Source organism: Elephantulus edwardii, unplaced genomic scaffold (genome assembly GCF_000299155.1).
Source record: "Elephantulus edwardii isolate Elephantulus edwardi_28Jun2011 unplaced genomic scaffold, EleEdw1.0 scaffold00236, whole genome shotgun sequence".
Lineage (NCBI taxonomy): Eukaryota > Metazoa > Chordata > Mammalia > Macroscelidea > Macroscelididae > Elephantulus > Elephantulus edwardii.
The window spans coordinates 1,233,675-1,255,337 of NW_006399986.1; the positions used below are offsets into that span (position 1 = coordinate 1,233,675).

At 55.8% G+C, this 21,663-nt stretch overlaps 1 protein-coding gene across 1 annotated transcript in view; it reads left to right on the forward strand.

Annotated features, from left to right (window-relative positions):
• Window positions 1–523: 523 nt before the first annotated feature.
• DHX34 (DEAH (Asp-Glu-Ala-His) box polypeptide 34) overlaps window positions 524–21,663 on the forward strand; it is a 24,543-nt gene continuing 3,403 nt past the window's right edge. The window contains exons 1-12 of the mRNA XM_006898633.1: window positions 524–1,231; window positions 3,711–4,022; window positions 5,463–5,717; window positions 9,909–10,011; window positions 12,380–12,597; window positions 14,699–14,873; window positions 16,598–16,791; window positions 17,649–17,750; window positions 19,033–19,269; window positions 19,411–19,584; window positions 19,880–19,997; window positions 20,746–20,852. Of these exons, the coding sequence (XP_006898695.1) occupies window positions 524–1,231; window positions 3,711–4,022; window positions 5,463–5,717; window positions 9,909–10,011; window positions 12,380–12,597; window positions 14,699–14,873; window positions 16,598–16,791; window positions 17,649–17,750; window positions 19,033–19,269; window positions 19,411–19,584; window positions 19,880–19,997; window positions 20,746–20,852 (2,703 nt within the window). The remainder of the gene's footprint in view (window positions 1,232–3,710; window positions 4,023–5,462; window positions 5,718–9,908; window positions 10,012–12,379; window positions 12,598–14,698; window positions 14,874–16,597; window positions 16,792–17,648; window positions 17,751–19,032; window positions 19,270–19,410; window positions 19,585–19,879; window positions 19,998–20,745; window positions 20,853–21,663) is intronic.

A 21,663-nucleotide genomic window follows, 5' to 3' on the forward strand; every position in this document is an offset into this window, starting at 1 on the left:
AACAATATGTATATTTATATATATTAAATATATATATATTAAATATATATATATTAAATATATATGTGTGTGTGTGTGTGTGTGTGTATTTACAGGCTCAGAAACCCTATAGGACAGCTCTCCTCTGTCCTCGGGGTCACACTGACTTAATGGCAGTGAATCTGGGGTTTTTTTTAGAGGCTACAGAGTTTCAATTCAGTGCTCTGAGTTCAGGAAAGTTATTGTTACAAATCCGTGAATGAATGTCTTCTGTCTCCTCTGTAGATTTGTGTCCATCCAGGAGGTCGCTCCAGAGGTGGAGAGGGGCATCAGCTCGGCCAAAGCCCTAGTGGTTCTGCTCCCCCAATGAGGAAGGAACTCGGCTCTCTGAAGAGGACAGGGTCCCTGTTTGCAGACAGCAAGGATACGGTTCCCTGACTGCATGCAGCATCCCACTGCCACCTCGGAGCAGGGGAACGGATGAGACTACTTGGTAGGCGATCAGAACTGAGGCTGGACCTCTGACAGCCTAGTGCTATGTGAGATGTCCCCGCCCAGAACTAAGGAGGGTCGAGGTCCCCGAGATCACCACCGGGCACCCCGTGAGGAAGAGGCCCCGGAGCCTTGGGACTGGAACCGTCCAGAAACACGCCGTCTCCTGGAGGATGCCTTCTTCGGTGACGAGGATTCACTCCGCCCCGGTTCCGAGGAGTGCCAGAAGTTCTGGGCCTTCTTTGAGCGTCTGCAGAGGTTCCAGACTCTCAGGACAGCCCAGAAGGAGGAGGAGAGAGACCCCAGGCCCCCCAGGCACAGCATCCCGGCGCTGGCAGACCTGCCTTGCACCTATGACGCCCGCTACCGCATCAACCTCTCGGTGCTGGGCCCTGACCCTCGCACCTCCCGGGAGCTGGCCCGGCGTGTGCCCCCCGAGAGGGTGTCCGAGTTCCGCCGGGCCCTGCTGCACTACCTGGACTTTGGCCAGAAGCAGGCCTTCGGGCGCCTGGCCAAGCTGCAGCGGGAGCGTGTGGCGCTGCCCATCGCCCAGTACGGGAAGCGCATCCTGCAGACGCTGAGGGAACACCAGGTGGTGGTGGTGGCAGGGGACACGGGCTGCGGGAAGTCCACTCAGGTGCCCCAGTACCTGCTGGCCGCCGGCTTCAGCCACGTGGCCTGCACGCAGCCCCGACGCATCGCCTGCATCTCCCTGGCCAAGCGCGTCGGCTTCGAGAGCCTCAGTCAGTACGGCTCGCAGGTGAGTCAGGGTGACATCTGTATTTGAGTTACTTTTGTGGATCTCATCGTGACCTCTCCACACACCCCAAAATCAAAACCTAAGCAAACCCACTGCCTTCAGGTTGACTCTGACACAGACCCCGGAGGACAAAGTAGAAATGCCCACAGGGTTTCCCACGCTGTGAATTTTTACAGGAGCAGACTGACGCTGCTTTCTCCCCCAGGCCAACTGGTGTCTTCAAACTGCTGACCTTTGAGTTAGCAGCCCAGTGCTTTAAATGGAGCATCACTGACGCTCTCCAGAGCCGCCCACTACACGCTCGTGCCAGTCCTCCATCTGTTTCCCAGGCTGTAAACCCTCATGGGAGAAGACCCGCATCTGTCTCCCTCAGAGTGCCTAGTGGGTTCAAACACCTCACCTGTTGGTTAGAAAGCGAGTGCCTTAGCCACAGTGCCACCAGCGTTCGTCTCTTTCTGAAAGGGTCGTACCTGTAGGTACCCGTCACGCCAGGCAAGGTGGAGAGTCGGAGAAAGAGAGGAAGACCCACGATAAGATGGGCTGGCACAGTGACGGTGACAGTGGGCTCGAATGTCAGAGATGATGAGGGTGGCCCAGGGCAGGGCAGGGTTCAGATCTGACAGCAACATCAACCCCTTGGCACCAAGGCAGTTCCCACTCAGACAGAATAAAAGTGCCCATGGGGTCTTCTAGGCTGCAGTCCTTGGGAGAGCAGGCAGACGGCTGCATCTCCCCCTGGAGAGCGGTCTGTGGCCTCAGCCTGCCAATCCCTGGCTTTTCGTAACAGCCAGAGCTTCACCAGGACCCGTCTTTACACAGGTTAAGATCTCAAGATCTAGGGGAGCTCTGGTGGCCTAGTGGCAAGGAGCTGCAACTACAATCCCAGAGGCACACGGTTCGAATCCACCAGATGCTCTGCCGGGAAAAGGAGGAACAATCTCCTCCTGTACCAGTCAGATCTGATTTGACGGTACACACACACAAAAATAAAAAAACAAAACAAAACAAACAAACAAAAAAACAAAAACAAGATCTCAAGATCTATTGTAGGGAGACGGGGCCCGCACTTGGGAAGTAAGTTGCTTGTCCAGATGGCGGTACCAGTTAAAGTTACAAAAGCACTTCCCTGTGACTCAGCGAGGGTTCTAGAAATCTGCCTGCGACTTGACTTGTGTGCCATCCAAATGCCAAAGATACTCCATCACCCAGTCACGCAGTCTTAACAGCAGCCGCCTGGAAACGTGTGACATGCTGCTCACTCTCTTTCAAGCAGCTGTAACAAAAGAATGGGGACGTTTCTTGAGAGACGATTTCTGGAGCTGTCATCCTAGCACCTTGGTTAAGCATTCGGCAGCCGGTTGATTGATAATACTTTGGTGGTTCAAATGCACCAGGTACCCTGTAGGAGAAAGGTGTGCCAGTCAGCTTTGTAGAGATTGTTTCTCGTTTGTTAACATTTTATTACATCCGATGGGTGAGGGCTTTGGGGGACAGTGGGGCCCACTCTGTATTCCTTGGCCTTCCTCATGGTGGCCTGGACATTGCTGGGTCCTTCCTGCTTCCTCTTGGCGCAGGTGTGTGTCTCCACTTGTTTCTTGATGAACTTGAGGGCCCACCTGTCCTTGGAGACCTTGAGCAGCTCCATGGCTCAGTGCTCATATTTCAGGAAGCCGCACACCTCCCGGGTCGTGTCCGGCACGCGCTTGGTGTGCTCGGTGAATCGCCTGTGGCGGCTGGGCCTCAGCTTACTCGTGTTCTTGGTTCCTTTGTGGCCTTGGTTGAGGCCGTGGGGTCGCACGCAGCCGTGGCTGCTGGACTTCCGAGGCCATGGCGGTGGGAGGAGGGTAGTGTGTGGACTCCATAAAGGTGATGGTGGTGGTTGTTAGGTGCTGTGGAGTCAAGTGTGACTCATAGTGACCTTCTGAACAGCAGATCTGAACCTGTCGTGTCCTGTGTCACCCTCACACTTCCTGACACACGTGGGCCCACTGCTGCCCTCACCGTGCCCTTCAATCCTGCTTAAAACAGAATCAAACCCTGCCCAGCCCTGCGTGTCCTCACAATCTCTCGTTGTGCAAAAGCCCATCAAAACTACCCATTTTCTGTTAACAGCCAAACGCCTTACCCACAGCACTACCAAAACTCAAGTGTCTTCTACGAGGCTCCTTCAGTTCAGATCCAGCCACAAGCTTGGTGTGTCCAGGTCCAGACCATCGGGCTACAGACTGGGAATTCCCACAGCTGCCTCTGAGGGCTCGCGGTGGCCGAACTGTTGAGTGCTGGGTTGCCACCCTAAGGGTCATTGGTTCGGACCCACCAGCAGCTCTGTGGGGAAAGATGGGTGTCAGTTTCTGTGGACGTGACGGCCTTGGAAAGCGTGAGGCAGCTCTGCCCTGCCCTGCCGGGGTCGCTGTGAGTCGGAGTTGACCCCACACCGGCAGGTGGACAGTTCAGGTCTCTGCCCATGTCCCCCCTGCAGGTCGGCTACCAGATCCGCTTCGAGAGCACGCGATCGGCGGCCACCAAGATCGTGTTCCTGACGGTGGGGCTGCTCCTGAGGCAGATCCAGCGGGACCCCCACCTGCCCCAGTACCAGGTGCTGATCGTGGACGAGGTCCACGAGCGGCACCTTCACAACGACTTCCTCCTGGGCGTGCTGCGGCGCCTGCTGCCAAGGCGGCCGGACCTCAAGGTGGTCCTCATGTCGGCCACCATCAACATCGCCCTCTTCTCCGACTACTTCGGGGGCGCCCCGGTGGTGCAGGTGCCCGGCAGGCTCTTCCCGATCACGGTCAGTGCCAGCTGCTTCACTGATAGCACAGCCTCCCCTGGTGTCCGGCCACACCCCCCATTGGTGTCCGGCCACGCCCCCCATTGGTGTCCGGCCACGCCCTTACCTCCTGTCTGCTGTCTGGCCACGCCCCCACCTCCTGTCTGATGTCAGGTCACGCCCCCACCCCCTGTCTGATGTCTGGCCACGGCCCCACCTCCTGTCTGATGTCAGGCCACGCCCCCACCCCGGCTGATGTCAGGTCACGCCCCCACCCCCTGTCTGCTGTCTGGCCACGCCCCCACCCCCTGTCTGCTGTCTGGCCACGCCCCCACCCCTGTCTGCTGTCTGGCCACGCCCCCACCTCCTGTCTGATGTCAGGTCACGCCCCCACCCCCTGTCTGCTGTCTGGCCACGCCCCCACCTCCTGTCTGCTGTCTGGCCACGCCCCCACCCCCTGCCTGCTGTCTGGCCACGCCCTCACCCCTGTCTGCTGTCTGGCCACGCCCCCACCCCTGTCTGATGTCTGGTCACGCCCCCACCTCCTGTCTGCTGTCTGGTCACGCCTCCACCTCCTATCTGATGTCAGGTCACGCCCCCACCCCCTGTCTGCTGTCTGGCCATGCCCCCACTCCCTGTCTGCTGTCTGGCCATGCCCCCACCTCCTGTCTGCTGTTTGGCCACACCCTTACCCCTTCTCAAGTGTCTGGCGACGCCCTCACCTCCTGTCTGCTGTCTGGCAGTGCCCCAGCCTTATGTCCATACCCCACTTCATGCCCAGTAGCTGGTTATGTCTGGTGTTTGACCACAACCGCTGCCTGGTTTCTGGCCATGCCCCCACCTACCTGGCATCTGGTCACCCTGATAATTGGCCACAGCTACTGCCTAGTATCTGACCGTATCCCCCTCCTCCTTATTTCCTGGTTCTTGTCACTTGCCATCCATCTTCCCCCATCTCTGCTTGTTTCATCTGCTCCTTTTATATTTTATAAGCCATTCTCTCAAGACACACCCTACACTAAACCTGTCCCATTAATGACCGAGACAAATTATTCCTAAATGGAATCCTAACCACAGAGATTATAACACATACCTGGCTGTTGAGAACCTACTCATAGCTCACCCTCCAGTTTTTCAGAAGCTGCGACTCACATGGGTGGAAACTGCCTGCCTTTCTCCCGTGGAGCAGCGAGTGGAGACAGGTCTCCTGCCTTTGGGTTGACAGTGCAGCTCCTTACCCACTGGGCCCCCAGGGCCCCCTGACACATATTTTCAATGACACAATTAAGTCCCTAATTCTTTTAATGCTTTTTGATCCTTCCTCCTCAGATGATGCTATCTGAGTGTCGTGTGAGAGATCCCTATCTTTGCTGCCGTATCTTCCAGACTTATAGGACTTTTGCTCAGAGTGCCCCAGTGCCCCTCCCTGGAGGTGACAGCGTGGACTCTGTCTCATCGCAGGTCGTCTACCAGCCCCCAGAAGCAGAGCCGGCCGCAGCCAAGTCAGAGAAGCTGGACCCGCAGCCTTTCCTGAGGGTGATGGAGGCCATCGACAACAAGTACCCACCTGAGGAGCGGGGCGACCTCCTCGTCTTCCTCAGTGGCATGGCCGAGATCAGCATCGTGCTGGAGGCCGCGCAGACTTACGCCAACCACACGCAGCGCTGGGTGGTGCTGCCACTACACAGCACGCTCTCTGTGGCCGACCAGGACAAGGTGACACACACACACACACACACACACACACACGGAGGAGGCCGGGGCCGGCTGAGGGGGGCAGACAGGCTTCTCCCTGGGAGGCAGGAGGAGGCAGGGCAGCTATGGACAGGTGAGGTGGAGGGCAGAGATGGCCCCTCACCTCCTCTGGATGGGAGAGCAGGGGCCAGGGAGAACTTCCAGTGAGGTAGAGGACATGGGAGCAGCTCCAGTTAGAGGAGGGCATTCCAGGGGCACGTGCTGGACAAAGGAATTGTTGTTTGTTTGTTTTTTTACATTTTATTATTTTTGTGTGCGTGTACCGTCAAATCAGATCTGACTGGTACAGGAGGAGATTGTCCCTCCTTCCCCGGCAGAGCATCTGGTGGATTCGACCGTGCACCTCTGGGATTGTAGTTGCGGCTTCTTGCCACAGGAATTGCTTTTGACGGTACCATTGCGTCAGTTCCCACTCGTGGTGATCCTGTGTGACAGGGTTTGACCCCCTAGAATTTCTTTTTATATTTTCTGAAAACAACCTTTTATGTGATTTGAATTTAACTTCAGAGAGCACATTGGCTTTCTGTTCAACATTCCACACACTTTTACGTCCCTGGACATTGATTACAGATCCCGTGGTGTGGTACCTTTCTTCCCACTGGCTCCGTATATTCTCATTTCCTTCTGTCCTTCTTTCCCACCCCTTCCTATCACCTAAACTTTGTTGTTGTTGTTGATTGCCTTCAAGTTGAACATGACTCATAGTGACCCTATGAACAAAAGGCCTGAAGCCCCTCTACAATTATCGACATTTATCAAAGTTCATAGAGTTTCTGTAGACATGTTGTTTAGAAAGTGAACACCACTCCTGCATTCAAACCTGTCATAGTGTGTTATTGTTCTGTGCCATTGAGTCGCCTGCAGTATATAGTGACCGAACTAAGGTTTATCTCTGGACAAATGCTGCACTTTGGTCGTGTGGTCTGATTGTTCCGGGGAACTCATACCTCCCTTGTGTTATTGTTCACCTTGTAGGCCCTTTGATTGAATGGCTGAAAGTTGAACCGTGGGGCTGATTTCAGCTCCTGGCTTGAAGAGAGGCTGAGAACCAAAAGTCTGAGGGCTTCCACTGGTCTCTGTCACACCAGCAAGCCTGGACTTTGTTTCTTTTCAGTGTTTCATGTTTTTCTTTGCACACTCTCCAGGACCTCCTATTGTATTCCCTTACAGAGCAGTCAGCAGCTGTAGCTAGTTCTTCTGGTCTCAGCATCTCTGCCCTGCGAGGTGGGGAGGGCCTCGGTAAGGGCGTGAATTACAGGAGGTGAGCACCATCTTGGTGGCTGACCTTGAAGTCCCCCAGTCTTCACCTTTCCGGTCCCACAGTGGTGCTCAGTGGCACCACCCCAGCGCCTCCCCCTGAGATGGGGGCTTTAGGACTCAGGGCTGCCAAGATGTGACCTTTACCCTCTGTGGCTGCTGGCATATTGGTGCAGACAAACAGTTTTACTAACCTTCAGGAAAGAAACAGGGTCTCCGGGCACCCAGAATCTTGGTGGATTCAGGAAAGGCTTTCCAGAGGAGGAGACTGGTCGAGGCCGAGATCTGAGACAGCCAGAGTGTAGTGAAAGGACAGAGAGAACTTTCCAGATTAGGTGTGATAAACAGGTCAGGGCTCTGCTCTCCATACACATCTCATCTCACAGCCACCACATCTGGCAGGTCTGTTAGCGTGTTTGGCAGGTGGAAAAACAAGGCTTAGGGAAGTGGGATACAGTAACGTGCAGACTCACACACAGCTTCACAGAGCAAGGATTCAAACTCAAGTGGCTTTGCACCAGAGCCCATGCTCTAAGCCAGAGATGGGCAGACTTTCTTGACAAGTTGTTGTTTAGTACCACTGAGTCAGAACTAACCCGTAGCTGACCCTCCAGTGGGTTTCCAGAGGCCGTAAATCACACCAGAGGAGATTGTCCGTCTTCTTCCTGTGGGACAGCTGGTGGAGTCGAACCATGTGCCTTTGCATTGACAGCATAGTTCCTTACCACCGAGCCACCAGTGTGCCCTTCTGTAAAGGGCTAGCGTAAATCTTTTCCGTCTTGCAGGCTATAAGCTGTCTCTCTGCAGCAGAGTTACGCGGCAGTCCGCTTCCATAAAGCTTCCGGGCTGGAAGGCACTGTGGAGAGAGAGGTTCACTCAGTCTCACTCCCAGGCTCCTAGGGTCATTTTGCTTCCTGAAAGGTCGGAGGACGTGAAGCACTGACTGAAGGAGAGCCGAGACTATACGGTATGGACTATTATACCTCAATATAAAGCAAGCAAAACTCCTCCTCACCGGACCAACAGGCATCCTCATGGGAAGTGGAGAAGAGATTGACGTTGTCCGAGATTCCATATTTTTGGACCCCCCAATAAACACCTAAGGAAGCAACAGTCAAGAAAGCAAAAGACACATGGCTATGGGCACATCTGCTGTCAGAGACCTCTGCTCAAGAGCATGGGTGCCACTCTAAAAAGGAAAGTGTGCCCAACCTGTCAGGTATGCCATGGTATGTTCTCAGTTGGTTCATACGCGTTTGAAAGTTGGATCGTGAAGACGGGACCGAAGATGAATCCACGCCTTTGCACTGTGGAGCTGGCAGAGTGTTGACTATGCCGTAGACTCTCGAAAGAACAGACAAGTCTGTCTTGGTACAGTTCAGCCGGCAGTGTTCCTTAGAGCAAGGAGAGCCTTCACCTCAACTCCTCTGGGCGTGTGGTCAGGAGGCGCTGGTCCTTGGAAAAGGACACTGGACTTGGAAAGATGGGCAGGGGAGAGGAAGATCCTCGGACACATGGGTTGACACAGCGACCCCAGCAGTGGGCTTGAGCGCAGTGGAGGTGATGAATGAGGGTGGCACAGAGCTGGGCAAGGCTTCAGTCTGTTGTGCACAGGGTAAGGAGAGGCTATTCCTTGGAGAGAGACTTGATGCTCAGAAAGATAGAGGGTCGGCGAAGGAGAGGAAGACCCTCGGCCAGGTGGATTGACACGGTGACTGTCACAGTGGGCTCTGATGTGTCAGGAAGTGTGAAGATAGCACAGGATAGAACAGGGTTCTGGTCTGTTGTTCATCGGGTCGCAATGGGTCATACTTACCCTCCAATTGAAGGCAGTAGGTTTCTTTTTTTATTTTACAACCCTGGAAGGGGCCCTGGGGCCACAGTTTTAAGCACTGGGCTGCTGACGGGAAGGTCGAGGTCTGAACCCACCACCAGCTTCCTGGGGGAAAGCCGTGGCAGCAAACTTCTGGAAAGATGTCAAGTGGAAACCAACTCATAGCTGTAAATACACACAGGGGGAAATTTCCCATCTTTCTTCCATGGAGCAGTTTTTGGATTTGAACCGCCTGCCTTTGGGTTGGCAGCACAATTCCTCATCCTCTAGGCCACCAGAGCTCCTTCCATAAAGATGACAGCATAGGAAATAGTTCTTCTTTGTCACATGGATTAGAATCAACATGACGGCATCGAGTAACAACAGGGTCTCTGTTGTAACTGTAGCTTCACTGTAGCCGTTGGCTGTGGATGAAGGAGGATGCGTTCCAATAAAACTTTATTTACAGAACAGGTGGGATGGGCCAGGCAGCCATGCTCTGCCAACTTCAGCTTACTCACCGTGTTTGAATGAAGAAGAGAGGGGCTCGTGCAGAGCCTGGGGTGAGAAGATGCCGGAGTAACAGGGACACTGCGCATAGTATGGCTAGGATTCTGATTTCCCCAGAAGGGGATGCCAGAGAGAGAGAAAGAGAGAGAGTGGGGACGGGACCACGTGGGACCCAGTGAGAAGCAGACAGTCCCACGGGTACGAGGGACACGTGAGGGTTCTGAGCAGAGGAGAGACAGCATCAGGTTTTTGCTGTAAAGTAGAGGGATGAGATGGAGACCAGGGAGGAGGGAGGGAAAGAAGGGGCCCGAGCAGGGTGGGAGCCACGGGGGTGAGTGAGGAGGGAGAGACGAGTTCAAGGTGAGCGTGATGTTCAGGTGTGGCTGTGGGCTGCCTGGAGGAGGCGTGCAAGAAGCCCAGGTCTCAGGAGAGAAGATGATTCAGGGGGCGACCTCGAAGCTGTGTTAAGCACACGAGGATGAGGTGCTGTGCGACCCCGAGAATGTGCCCATGGAGCCCACAGACACACAGCGGTCAGTCAAGTCCCTGATGTCCACCTTCCTGCCCCGCAGGTATTCGACGTGGCGCCCCCTGGCGTCCGTAAGTGCATCCTCTCCACCAACATCGCCGAAACCTCCGTCACCATCGATGGGATCCGCTTCGTGGTGGATTCTGGTAAGGACACCCCCGGCCACCACCCCATGGGCCAGAGAGGAGGGTCAGCCGCTGCCCTTGTCCCAGACCGAGCAGGAAGCTTTTCGTCTTTCTCAGACACGCCGGGTGCACGCCTCACCCGGGGTCTTTGCACTCACTCTCCTACTTCACCTTCTGGCTCTTTGCAGATGCAGCATCTTTCTTATGCATGGTGGCAGGTTTGTGGCAACCCAGGGTTGAGCAAGCCCTGCCATTCTTCCAGGAACAGCCTGTGCTGTTCGCTTCCTGCCGCTGTGTCACTCGGTGGCAATTCTCAGAATATTGTGACATTTTCCGTCATGTTACCCAGAACGAGCTACCCCAGCCTAACGCAGGCCTCTGCTGTCGAGTTGATCTCGGCTCCTGGCGACCGGCCATCGGGTTTCAAGGCCTCATTTCTCTCCCAAGGAGTGGCTGGTTGATTCCAATAGCCGATCTTCGAGTTTGCAGCCCAGCAGTAATCTGCTGTGCTCTCCTAGGGCTTCATTCATAGATAGTTCAATGTAGTGTAATATATGAGAAACCAAAATATTTCATGCGTCTGCCTTATTGCATTGTTCTGGAGTCCAACCTGCTGTGTCTCCGGGGTCTGTCCTGTATTCTCTGTGGAGAGCGGCCTCTCTCCACATGTCCACATTGCTTATGCCTTCACCTGTTCCTCTACTTCCTTCGATCTTGAAGTCACTATCCCCTCCTTCTGCCATTCTCTCCTCCCCTGGGATGCTTGCCTTTCCTGCATGGCACTGCCATTACCTTTCCATCCACTCCTCTCTCTTTTCTGTCCTCCCACCCAATACAAGCCGGCATGTCAGCGTCACATACTGGTTGGGAGACTCGGGACCCCAGCCTGGCTGCGTGTCTTGCCGGCTGTGGATGAGGGTCATGGTGCTGGCACACTCTGTGCCTCAGTTTGCTCGTCTGCAAAATGGGCATAACGGCAGGCCTGCCCTCAGGTTGTCAGGATAACCTGGTGGGGGCACTCTTGGGTGCTGAGGACGGTGCCTGGTGGAGCGTCTCGCGGTAAATGCTGTAACCAGTGGCCGTTGACTCCCGGTGGCCCGGTCCACCTGTGTGTGTCAGAGCCCGGTGATGACTGCTGGTGACCCTGTTGGCCTGTGTGTGTCGGAACAGCACTGTGCTCTGCAGGCTAAGTTTTCTGAAGTAGATCACCAGGCCTTTCCTCTGAGGCACCTCTGCTTAGACTGAACCACTGGATTCAGATTAACAGTCTGAAGGGCTAACCATAAGCACCTCTCAAGAACCCCTTAACGTTGGTTACCTTGTTGGCTTGAATCTTAAGGTGCCGGCACTCTAAAACCTGTTGTTGTCTACAGGAAGCTCGGGGTGGGGGTGGGGGGTAGCGTGTAGGGAGCTGACCCAGTGCTGATGCTTCTCTGGTGAGCCGGGTCCACCCGCAGCTCTGCAGGAGAAAGACGGGCAGGGGCAGGCCCCTCGTGTGTGATTTACAGCCTCAGAAACCCAGTGCAGGCTCAGCGAGGAGCCAGCAGCGAGTGTGAGTTCCTGCCTGTCCACTGAGAGCGTGATTAAACACAGTGTGAACAGGGGCTGGTCTTGGAGGCGATGACACACCGTGTTTTCCGTTCAGCCTGCTCAGCACACAGGCTTGGTCCTCTCCCTCTGTCTGCCCAGAGCTTGGCCCAGGCAGCCGGCTGCCCACTCCTGGAAGCCCTCAGTGTGTCACAGTGGGAGGCCGCTGCTTTTCTGGGTGATGCAGTCGTGAAAGAAAATCGTTGTGGTTTGTGTGACGCTCCGGATGGTTTTCAGTGACTGACTCATAAAACTAGATGATCGGGTCTTGTTCTGAGGCAGGTCCGGGTGGACTTGAACTTCTAGCCTTTTGGTTAGGGCCCCAAGCACGTTAGCTGTTTGCACTGCCCAGGGCCTCCCCGGCATGTAGCAGGTGCTTCCAAAGAGAGGGAGGCATCTCCCGATTCACGGAGAAACTGCAGAGGATGATGGGTCCAAGGTGGGTGGGTGAGACAGCAGACTGCTGGCTCTGAGGCCACCAGTTCACGTCCAAGAGGCAGAAGTGAAGAGCCAGAGGCAAGATCCTCATCTGCCAGCCAGCTTTGCCACAGGGTCCATAAGCTTGTTTTCATTGCTGGTCACCGTCCAGAGGATACTTCCCGACATCAGATCGGGGCTGTGAGCAGTTAAGGGTTTGCACCCCGCCCTGCTCCTCTCCTGTGGGGGCTGCTCATATCTGGCTACATCACTGAGAATAAGTACATGATTATAAAAGTACCAAATTACCCCACTCTATAAATGCCACCCCGGAGATTCGTGGCCCAGCCACTCCCGTAACCGCCACAACCTTCTCCCGACTCAGGAAAGGTGAAGGAGATGAGCTTCGACCCGCAGGCCAAGCTGCAGCGGCTGCAGGAGTTCTGGATCAGCCAGGCCAGCGCCGAGCAGCGCAAGGGCCGAGCCGGCCGCACGGGCCCCGGCGTCTGCTTCCGCCTCTACGCCGAATCAGACTACGATGCCTTCGCCCCCTACCCCGTCCCGGAAAGCCGGAGGGTGGCCCTGGACGCACTGGTGCTGCAGGTGAGACACGCAGGAGGGAGGACTGGACGCGGGTGGGGTCTAGACCGTGGCAACCAGTCTTAAGGAGTCCTGGCAGTGCGATGGTTAAGTGCTCAGCTTGACGAGAAGGGTCAGTGGTTCAAACCCACGAGCCGCTGTACAGGTGAAAGAGGGGCGTCTGTATCTGTAAAGATTTACAGTCTTGGCATCGTGGGTTTAGTAGGTGATGCCTCTACGCTCATGTTAGTGTGTCTTGTAAATATACCCTTGTATGGAGCAGAGCCCACAGGGAGCAGAGCTGCTTAATCATAACCAAACAGCCAGGGCATGATTGCTGGTGTGAAGCTTTGGGACCATAACCTTTGGGGTCATCAAGGTCAGTTGGCATAATCTAGTCTGCAAACACAGTGTTCTATATCCTGCTTTGGTGAGAGAGCTCTGGTGGCCTAGTGACAAGAAGCTGCGCTGCAATCCCAACGGCATCTGGTTCAAAGCCACCCGCTGCTCCATGGGAAAAGGACGGGCAATCTCCTCCCGTGAGAATAACGGCCTCTGAAAACCCACTGGAGTGTCAGCTGTGGATCGGTTCCAATTTAACGGTACACAACAAAGATAACAACAACTTTGGTGAGAAGCAGCTGGAGTCTTAAAACCTTGAGAACAGCCATGTAATTAGCCATCTATTAGTCTCCCTCAATCTGGAACAAAGAAAAAGGGAGGAAAAGCAGAAAATCATTCTTGGATGCTTACCAGTGAGGGAGAAGGAGCAAAGTTAGTAAATCGATAATTGGAAACGCTCGCTGGCGTGTGTCGGGCAGAATCATAGCTGACCCTCCCGGCAGTTTTCCGAGGCTGTGACTCACACGGGAGGCCATCGCCCACTTTTCTTCTGCAGCGCAGCTGGTGGATTCGAACCCCCACCCCCACCCCGAGGCTTTGCCTGTGGCTTAATGACACGATTCCTTACAGACTGCACCTCCAGAGCTCCATGTAGGTAGGAGGCACCTAGTTATCCCAAAGGGATAATGGGCATGTACTAAACTGGGTGAAAGGAGAGGCAATATCCAGTAAGAGATGGTCAGCCTAGTCTGACTAAAGATGGGAGGACACAAAGAGGTCTAGAAGGGCTAGTGGAAACCAGACATACAGGGAGGAAGTGGGGAAAGTGCCGTTACATTGTGGGTATTTGTTGTTGTTGTTATGTGCTGTCGATTCGCTTGTGATTCATAGTGACCCTGTATTCAAGAGCCCTAACCCCTGCTCTATCCTGTGCCAATCTTACTGTCTCTGACACACCTACCTCCACTACCCCAGTCACTGAATTAATCCATCTCATTGAGGGTCTTCCTCTCTTGCTCTGTCACTCCGCCCTCCCAAGCATGATGCCCTTCCAGGGACTGGTCCCACCTTGCTACATGCCCAGAGTATGTCAGACAGAGCTTCTGAATCCTTGACTCCAAGGAGCAGCCTGGCTTCACTCTCTCCGGGATGAATCTGTTCGTTCTTTTAGCAGTCCATGGTATATTCAGCACGCTTCTCCAGCACCACAACTCAAAGGCATCAATTCTCTTTCTATCATCCCTAGTCATTTTCCAGCTCTCTGATGCGTAGTAAGTGATTGCGAAGACTCAAAATATTTATTAATGATTAAATGAAAAAATAATTTGTTTTGTAAACCTTCACTCAAATCACAGTGAAAAATAAACTTTAGTACAAATAAGCAATTAGTCCTAAGGACTAGAACCTCAACTTCCAAGACCTTGAGAGCAGAAAGCCTAGATGGTGCCCAGCTACCACCGCTGACCACTCACTCCAAAAGGGGCCGGAGTGGAAGATCTGGGCCAGGGTGGGGGGAAATGTGGAGCAGAACTTAAAAACACACAAGACCAGGTGTGTTGGCGGAACTCCCAGGACTGGCCAGAGTTGGGGGACAGAGCGCTGGACAGGGAGGTTAGCAGACAGACAGTGGCCTTTCTTCCACCCCTTCACAGTGTGAATGATGGGGGGGGTATCCCCTAGGCTCCTCCAGCCTGGTCATTTGGGGTGTATCACAAGTTGTGAGCGCTGAGCAGCCCCAGTGCCCCCCAGTCTCATGTGTACCTCATTTCCTTTGTCCTTTCAGATGAAGAGCATGGACGTCGGGGACCCCCGAACCTTCCCCTTCATCGAGCCCCCACCTCCAGCCAGCCTGGAAACTGCGATCCTCTACCTCCGGGACCAAGGGGCCCTGGACAGTGAGGAGGCCCTCACGCCCATTGGCTCCCTGCTGGCCCAGCTGCCTGTGGATGTGGTCATCGGTGAGGAGCCCCTCGGGGTGTCACTGGCTCCTGGGGTGGGTGTGAGACCAGCCGGCACGTCTCTTCCATCTCCGGGCCCTGTTCATTCATTCATAGATTTGTGATCGCCTCTTCTGTGCCAGGCCCTGTTTCTGGGGCCGCAGATGCCACAGGCGCAAGTCCCTGCCTTTGGGGAGTTCACGTTCTGTTGTTGCGTGTTAAGTCAGAACTGACTCATAGAACTGACCCCCCCACCCCTGCCCACAAAGCAATGGGACATCTTTCTCTCATGGAACAGCTGGTGGATTTGAACTGCGTGCCTTAAGTTTGACAGTGCAACTTTTTACCCACTAGGCTACCAGAGCTCTCATTCTCCAGGGGCCTCAAAACTAACCAGTTCCAGAAGGTTTTAGGTAGCTGAGGTTTTTGTGTTTGTTTTTTATTTCCCCAGAGTAAACCGCCAGGCCTGTCTTCCGAGGTGTCTCAGTGCCCTTTAAGTTAACCACTTGCGTCCCCCTGGGACTCATCATCTAGTGAGAGCAAATCAGAAAAGTTAGCTCAGCCTGTGGCAGGTCAGGAAGGAGCTCTGGTGGCGCTGCGGTTAGAGCACCGCTGCAAACTGAGAGGTCAGGGGTTTCAGATCTTTCCGGCCACCTCCAGAGGAGAGACACGGCTTCGTGGGGAAAGATTTGAAACCAAATTGCTGTTGTAGAGCTGGAACCAAGCTGGCCCTCCAGCCGGCCCCTGCGGCTGTTAACCGCACTGAGGAAATGGCCCATCTTTCTCCCTCAGAGGAGCTAGCGGGTTAGGGGTAGGGTTAGGGATTCGAACCGTGACTCAGGCGTGGGCTTTGGCTTAGCTGTGTGACTCCCTGCAGACAAAGTCACCTTGGAGACCAGGGGTGTGGGGGTGGGGTGCTGCTGTTCTGCTCTGTCCCATGGGGTCACCATGAATGGGAGTTGAGCAGACAGTGGGGAATTTGCAGTAAGTCAGATGGCATGAGCGGCACAGAGAGAAAAATAAAGCGCAGGACGGGGAGTGGAGGTGGTAGGTGCCGTGCCGTCCACGGAGGCCTTCATTGGTCCCATGTCAGTCCGTCTTGTTGAGAGCCTTCCCCTCTTTCACTGACCCCACATTTCACCACACAAGATGTCCCTGAGGGCCTGGCCAGTCCTGGCGACATGCCCAGAGTGTGTGCGGTGAATCCTCACCCTGAGGGGAGCTCCGGCCGCACCTCTGCCTAGACTTCAAGTCAGCCTGTGGTCGGTGAGGTTGGACTAGCAGAGTGAGAGTAGAAGAAACCCACCAACCTTTGAACCCTTGACTGTATCCCCTGGGGACTCCCTGACACCAGTATACCGAACCCCATGGACAGTGACCCCGGAGGATAGAGTAGACTTGGCCCACTTTCCAAGGCTGTCATCGCCCCAGCAACCAGCTTCCTCATCTTCCTTGTCAGGGACAACTGGTGGATTTGAACCACCAACCTTTTGGTTAGCCACCAAATGCCAAACGGCATTGCCTAGACTCCTTTGAGACCAGTAGTGTGTGGGTAAGGTTGCTGAGGGACAGAAACTGTGCTGTCCTCGGCTTGCAGACAGGGAAACTGAGGCCCTCACCCCAGGTTACGTGGTGAATTTGAGCATGGCTATCTTTTCATAAGCAAAGACCCCTGTGCCTGAGGGGTGCGAGCTGTGGGACCCCTGGACCAGGCACTGCTCAGCCCCTGCCCACTCCCTCCGCAGGGAAGATGCTGATCCTCGGCTCCGTGTTCCACCTGGCCGAGCCCGTCCTCACCATCGCCGCGGCCCTAAGCGTCCAGTCGCCCTTCACACGCAGCGCCCAGAACAGCCCTGAGTGTGCGGCCGCCCGGAGGCCCCTAGAGAGTGACCAGGGCGACCCCTTCACGCTCTTCAACGTCTTCAATGCCTGGGTGCAGGTGGGACAGGATGCAGGTGGGGCAGAGGCTGGGTGCTGGTGAGGCCAGGGGCCGGGTGCAGGTGGGGCTGGACGCAGGGGAGTGACAGGGGCTGGGGGCAGGGTGCAGTTGGGGTTGGGTGCGGGTGGGGCTGGGGACAGTTTGCAGTGGGGGCTGGGTGCAGGTGAGGGGTCAGGGGCCGGGTGCAGTTGGGGCTGGATGCAGGGGGGACCAGGGGCCGGGTGCAGGTCGGGCTAGATGCAGGGGGGGCTGGGATGCAGGTGGTGCTGGATGCAGGGGGGGCCGGGAGCCAGGTGCAGGTGAGGCCAGCCACAAGGCACCCACCTGTCATTGTCATGAGGTTAGGGCCTTCAGCTGGAGGGTCACACTAGTCCTTCCCCAGACAGGGCTCACCTGAGGGTGACCACCCAGGGCTGTGAGGAGCCCTGAGCAGTGAGTCACGTCTGCCGAGGAGGTCTGCATTCCTTAGATGGGCTTCTCTGTGTCCAAGCAGAAGCCCTGCTCTGAACTTGGCCCTGTGCTGGGGACACACTGTGACCCAAATAACCCCAGCTCTGCCCTCATGGGGCACCTAGTCCATTGGAGGAGACATAGCTGTCCTCAGACACTGGTAACCCAGGGTGCACAGGGGCCGGTGGACCCAGAGAAGGCGCCTGGTTCAGCCTGGACAGTTAGAGCGGGCTTCCTGTACGAGGGGGCGTTGTAGCTGATCCCTGAAAGAAGTAAAGAGGCAAACAGGGCCTGACAGGTCTCCCACCAGCCTCACACCCTTCCAAGGGTGGCGTTCATCCCCCTGCCTTCAGGCCCCGCTCCGAGCTGGCCAGGCCCTGACCCCCTGGTGTCTGCACCCTCGCCAGGTGAAATCTGAGCGGAGCAGAAACTCACGCAAGTGGTGCCGCCGCCGGGGCATCGAGGAGCATCGGCTGTATGAGATGGCCAATCTCCGGCGCCAGTTCAAGGTGAGAGGAGGGTGCGCGTGGGGTGTGGGATCGGGAGAGGGGAGGTCGGAGGGCACCGGGGCAGCAGTGCTGGGGGAGGTAGAGAGCAAGGGAGCAAGAGTCCTGGGTGTGTGTGAGTCCCTCTGTCCCTGGAAGGTGACAAGACCAGAGTCCCTTCCCATGTACATCTCCCATTCTGATCAACGGGCAGAACAAGGAGGACTTCCTGGAGGAGACAGAAAAAAAAAATCAGGATACCTCCTGCATGGTCATGCAAAGCCTTGCCCTCTGAACCGGGAGTGAGTGCTGGGAGGCGGCAGTAGTCAGGGGATGTTCGGTTCCACTGCCCTACAGGCTCACTGTGGGTTGGAATCGACTCCAGGGCAGTACATTGCAGTCCCCGGGACCCACGCTGGAAAACACTTAAGTCCTCAGTTGCTAACCGGCAGGTCAGTGGTGACCTGGCTCCTAGAGGCCCTGCTGAACTGCCTGCCCCACAGGCTTCCTAAGACTGCAGATGTTACAGACACAGACTGCCACGTCTTTCCTCTGCGGAGCAGCTGGTGGATTCGAACCGCCAGCCTTCAGATTGCAGGCTAGTGCTTCACCCCTGTGCCATCAGAGCTCCTTCCATAAAGCTCACAGCCTTACGGCTCTGATCCGTCAAGCAGGCTCACATTTGTCTGCCTGACCCCAGCACGCCTCCTCCAGCCCCTCCGTTTAAGGCAGACAGGGCTTGGGAGGGTCCCTCATTGCCCTGTGGTGGCAGCATAACCCAAACCAGTCACCATCAGGACAGTTTTCCCACCCGTGATGCGTGTCACCTTCGTAGGGTTTTCTGTGGCTGATTTCTGCTAAGTGGGTAACCAGGCTTTTCTTCCGAGGGGCCTCTCCGTGGGCTCAAATCTCCAGCCTTCCTATTTATCAACTGGCTTCAAATGACCCCTGACCTTTGGGACTGCGGCCTGTGGCCCCACAGCCCCATTCTCAGACACGTATTATATAAACGCAAACTCACTGATTGTGATTGATGATGGCGATGCCATGGGACAGAGCAGAGCAGCCCCAGAGCGTTTCCAGGACTGTGCGTCAGCACAGAGGCCAACTTCTCGTCCTCCCCTGGGTTGAACTCTGGCCTCTGGGTTAGTTGCTGCATGCTTTAACTCCTGCACCACCAGGGCTTTCTGGAACAAGGGTCCCTCTTCGCCCTCTGAGGAAAATCAGGGCACAGGCGGGTGAGGTGGCTTATGAGCGAGCAGAGTCCCCGGGCCTTCTGTCCCTCACGCGACCCCACTGCCCTCAGGACCTGCTGGTGGACCACGGACTGCTGGCCTCGGCTCAGGCCCCGGGGCCGGGGGACAGCCACAGCCGGCTGCAGCAGCGCAGGGAGCGCCAGGCCCTGTACCAGCTGAAGCGGCAGCACGAGGAGAGCGGGGGCCGCAGGCGCAAGGTGCTGCGGCTGCAGGAGGAGCAGGACGGTGGCTCCAGCGACGAGGACCGTGGCACCACCCGGGCCACCCCTGATGACGTGGACATCCAGGTGGGGACAGGCTGCGGGGTGGCGTTCACCAGAGCGGGGACACGGGGACTAGCGGACAGGGAGCAGGCCCCCAGCAGGATGCAGCAATACTTAGCCAGGGAGCAGGCCCCCAGGAACCCCACTGTCCCCTGTGTCCCACAGGACGTGAAGTTCAAGCTCCGGCACAACCTGGAGCAGCTGCAGGCGGCCGCCAGCTCCGCTCAGGACCTGACCCGAGACCAGATGGCTCTGCTCAAGCTGGTGCTGGGCCGTGGCCTCTACCCACAGCTGGCCGTGCCCGACCCCTTCAACAGCGGCCGCAAGGACTCGGACCAGGTGGGCCCCCTTCCTCTTCCTGACTCTCCCTGACTTATTCTGTCACTCAGCACATGGTCACCAAGTCCCTGCTCTGTGCCTGGCCCACGATGGGGACAAAGTAGTGACCATGCATCGGCCATGCACTGTAGGACACTGAGGTGCACAGAACCAGCCCCAGACTGAGAGGGAGGCAGTGGGGCCAGGCTTGGGATGGAGTATCCCTGGGGCTGTGGGTGAGTGAGAGAGGGTTTCCTAGAGGTGGGAGGAAGGCCCCCGAGGCCATTCAACCAAGCACCCACTTTGGTCTCCTCAGATATTCCACACACGAACCAAGCAAGGCACTGTGCTGCACCCAACCTGTGTCTTCGCCAGCAGCCCTGAGGTGCTGCACACCCAGGACGCAGAGGGCAAGGGCGGCGATGGGAACCGAGGTACCAGGAGCCCCGGTGTCAGGCGAGGCCCTGTCACAGACAGACAGGACACAGAGATTATGGGGGTTACCATCCATTCTCCTCTAGATGAAGGGCGGGCCCTCTCGAATCACCCAGCTTCATGACCTGGGCAAGTCCATCCCGCCTTGATGCCCCTGTCCTATGAGATGTGATAACTGACTCAGGCCCAGATGGTCCCTTCCATGACATGTTGTGGTTCAAGATTTAAAGATGATTTCCAAGCATTAGATTCCAGACTCAGTGAATCCAGTCAGTCTGGATTCCATGTGAATTTGCAATTCTGCTCCACAGTTTTCCTCTCTTTGATGAGAATCCATCTGTTGGGGCCAGATACCACCCATTTCTTGTGATCTCATAGCAGAGGAGTGCTGGTCCACGGAGCAGCTGGGCCTGTGGTCCACTCCCTCCTCCGATTCCCAGATCTCCTCCTTCCTCTGCTGCGTTGCTGGAGCATTTTCTAGCAGATCACGTGATTTAGAAATAATAAATAACCAGGACAGTTTTGAAGGTGCCGCAATGCTGTTATCGTTCCTGAGAAAATGAGCAGTGATCCCTTATCATCATCGCATACCCCCGCGCGTGCTCATGGTGGCCACGTCCTTTAGAACAAAGCTCAGACGTGAGCTGAACAAGCATGTTCCTCATCGGGATGCAGAAATGGGAGGGGTAGGTGTGTGGGGGCGAGTCAGTGGGCAGGGGGCCTGAGCGCTCCTTCTCAACCTTCCAGATGACAAGGACAAGGTGAGCAGCCGACACCAGCTCCTCCCCTTCGTCTCCCTGCTGGAGACCAACAAGCCGTACCTGGTCAACTGCGTGCGCGTGCCCGCCCTCCAGGTGAGTGCTTGCCCGTGCCCCGTCACCGCAGCTCCCAGGTGGCACAGCCAAGTCGCCCAGGGCGCCCCGAGAGGCCCTCCCACCCGGCTGGCCCCAGACCTAGCCATGGACTATGGGGGTGTTAGAATCTCAGGGTTCTCCAAGAAGCAATGACGTGTGTGTGTGTGTGTGTGTGTGTGTGTGTGTGTACTGTTTTTACACACCATCAAGGCAGAACCGACTCACAGCTGCCCCTCCAGCGGCTGCTCAGAGGCTGTAAAGTGCACAGGAGGAGAGTGCCCGTCTCTTTCCTTCGGAGCAGCTGGTGGATTCGAACCACCTTTGTGTTGGCAGCATCCCCTCTCTCCCCACGAGGCCTCCAGAGCCCCTGTGTGTGTCTGACTCGCTAACGCCTCATCACGGAGTCACAGCGCCTTTGCCGACCCTCCTTACGGTTTCCGAGGCTGTAAATCACGTGGGAGGAGATCTTTGTCCTGCGGAGCCGCTGGTGGAGTTGAACCGCCCGAGAGGCTCAGCCTCGGGCTGAGAGTGCCGCTCCGACCCCTCAGGCCACCAGAGCCCTCTCTGTGTAACACACTGTGTTTCAGATAGTACCACCTAGGGGAGGGCCAGCACCACCAGAAACAGGTTATCATGCTGATTAATGTGGGGGTTTAAAACAAAAAGGAGAACCTTTCCCCCCAAGTACATGTTTTTATCACTTAAAAAATAAGTTCCATTTGAAAAAAAAAATCTATCTATCTATCTATATCTATATCTATCTATATCTATATCTATATCTATATCTATATCTATATCTATATCTATATCT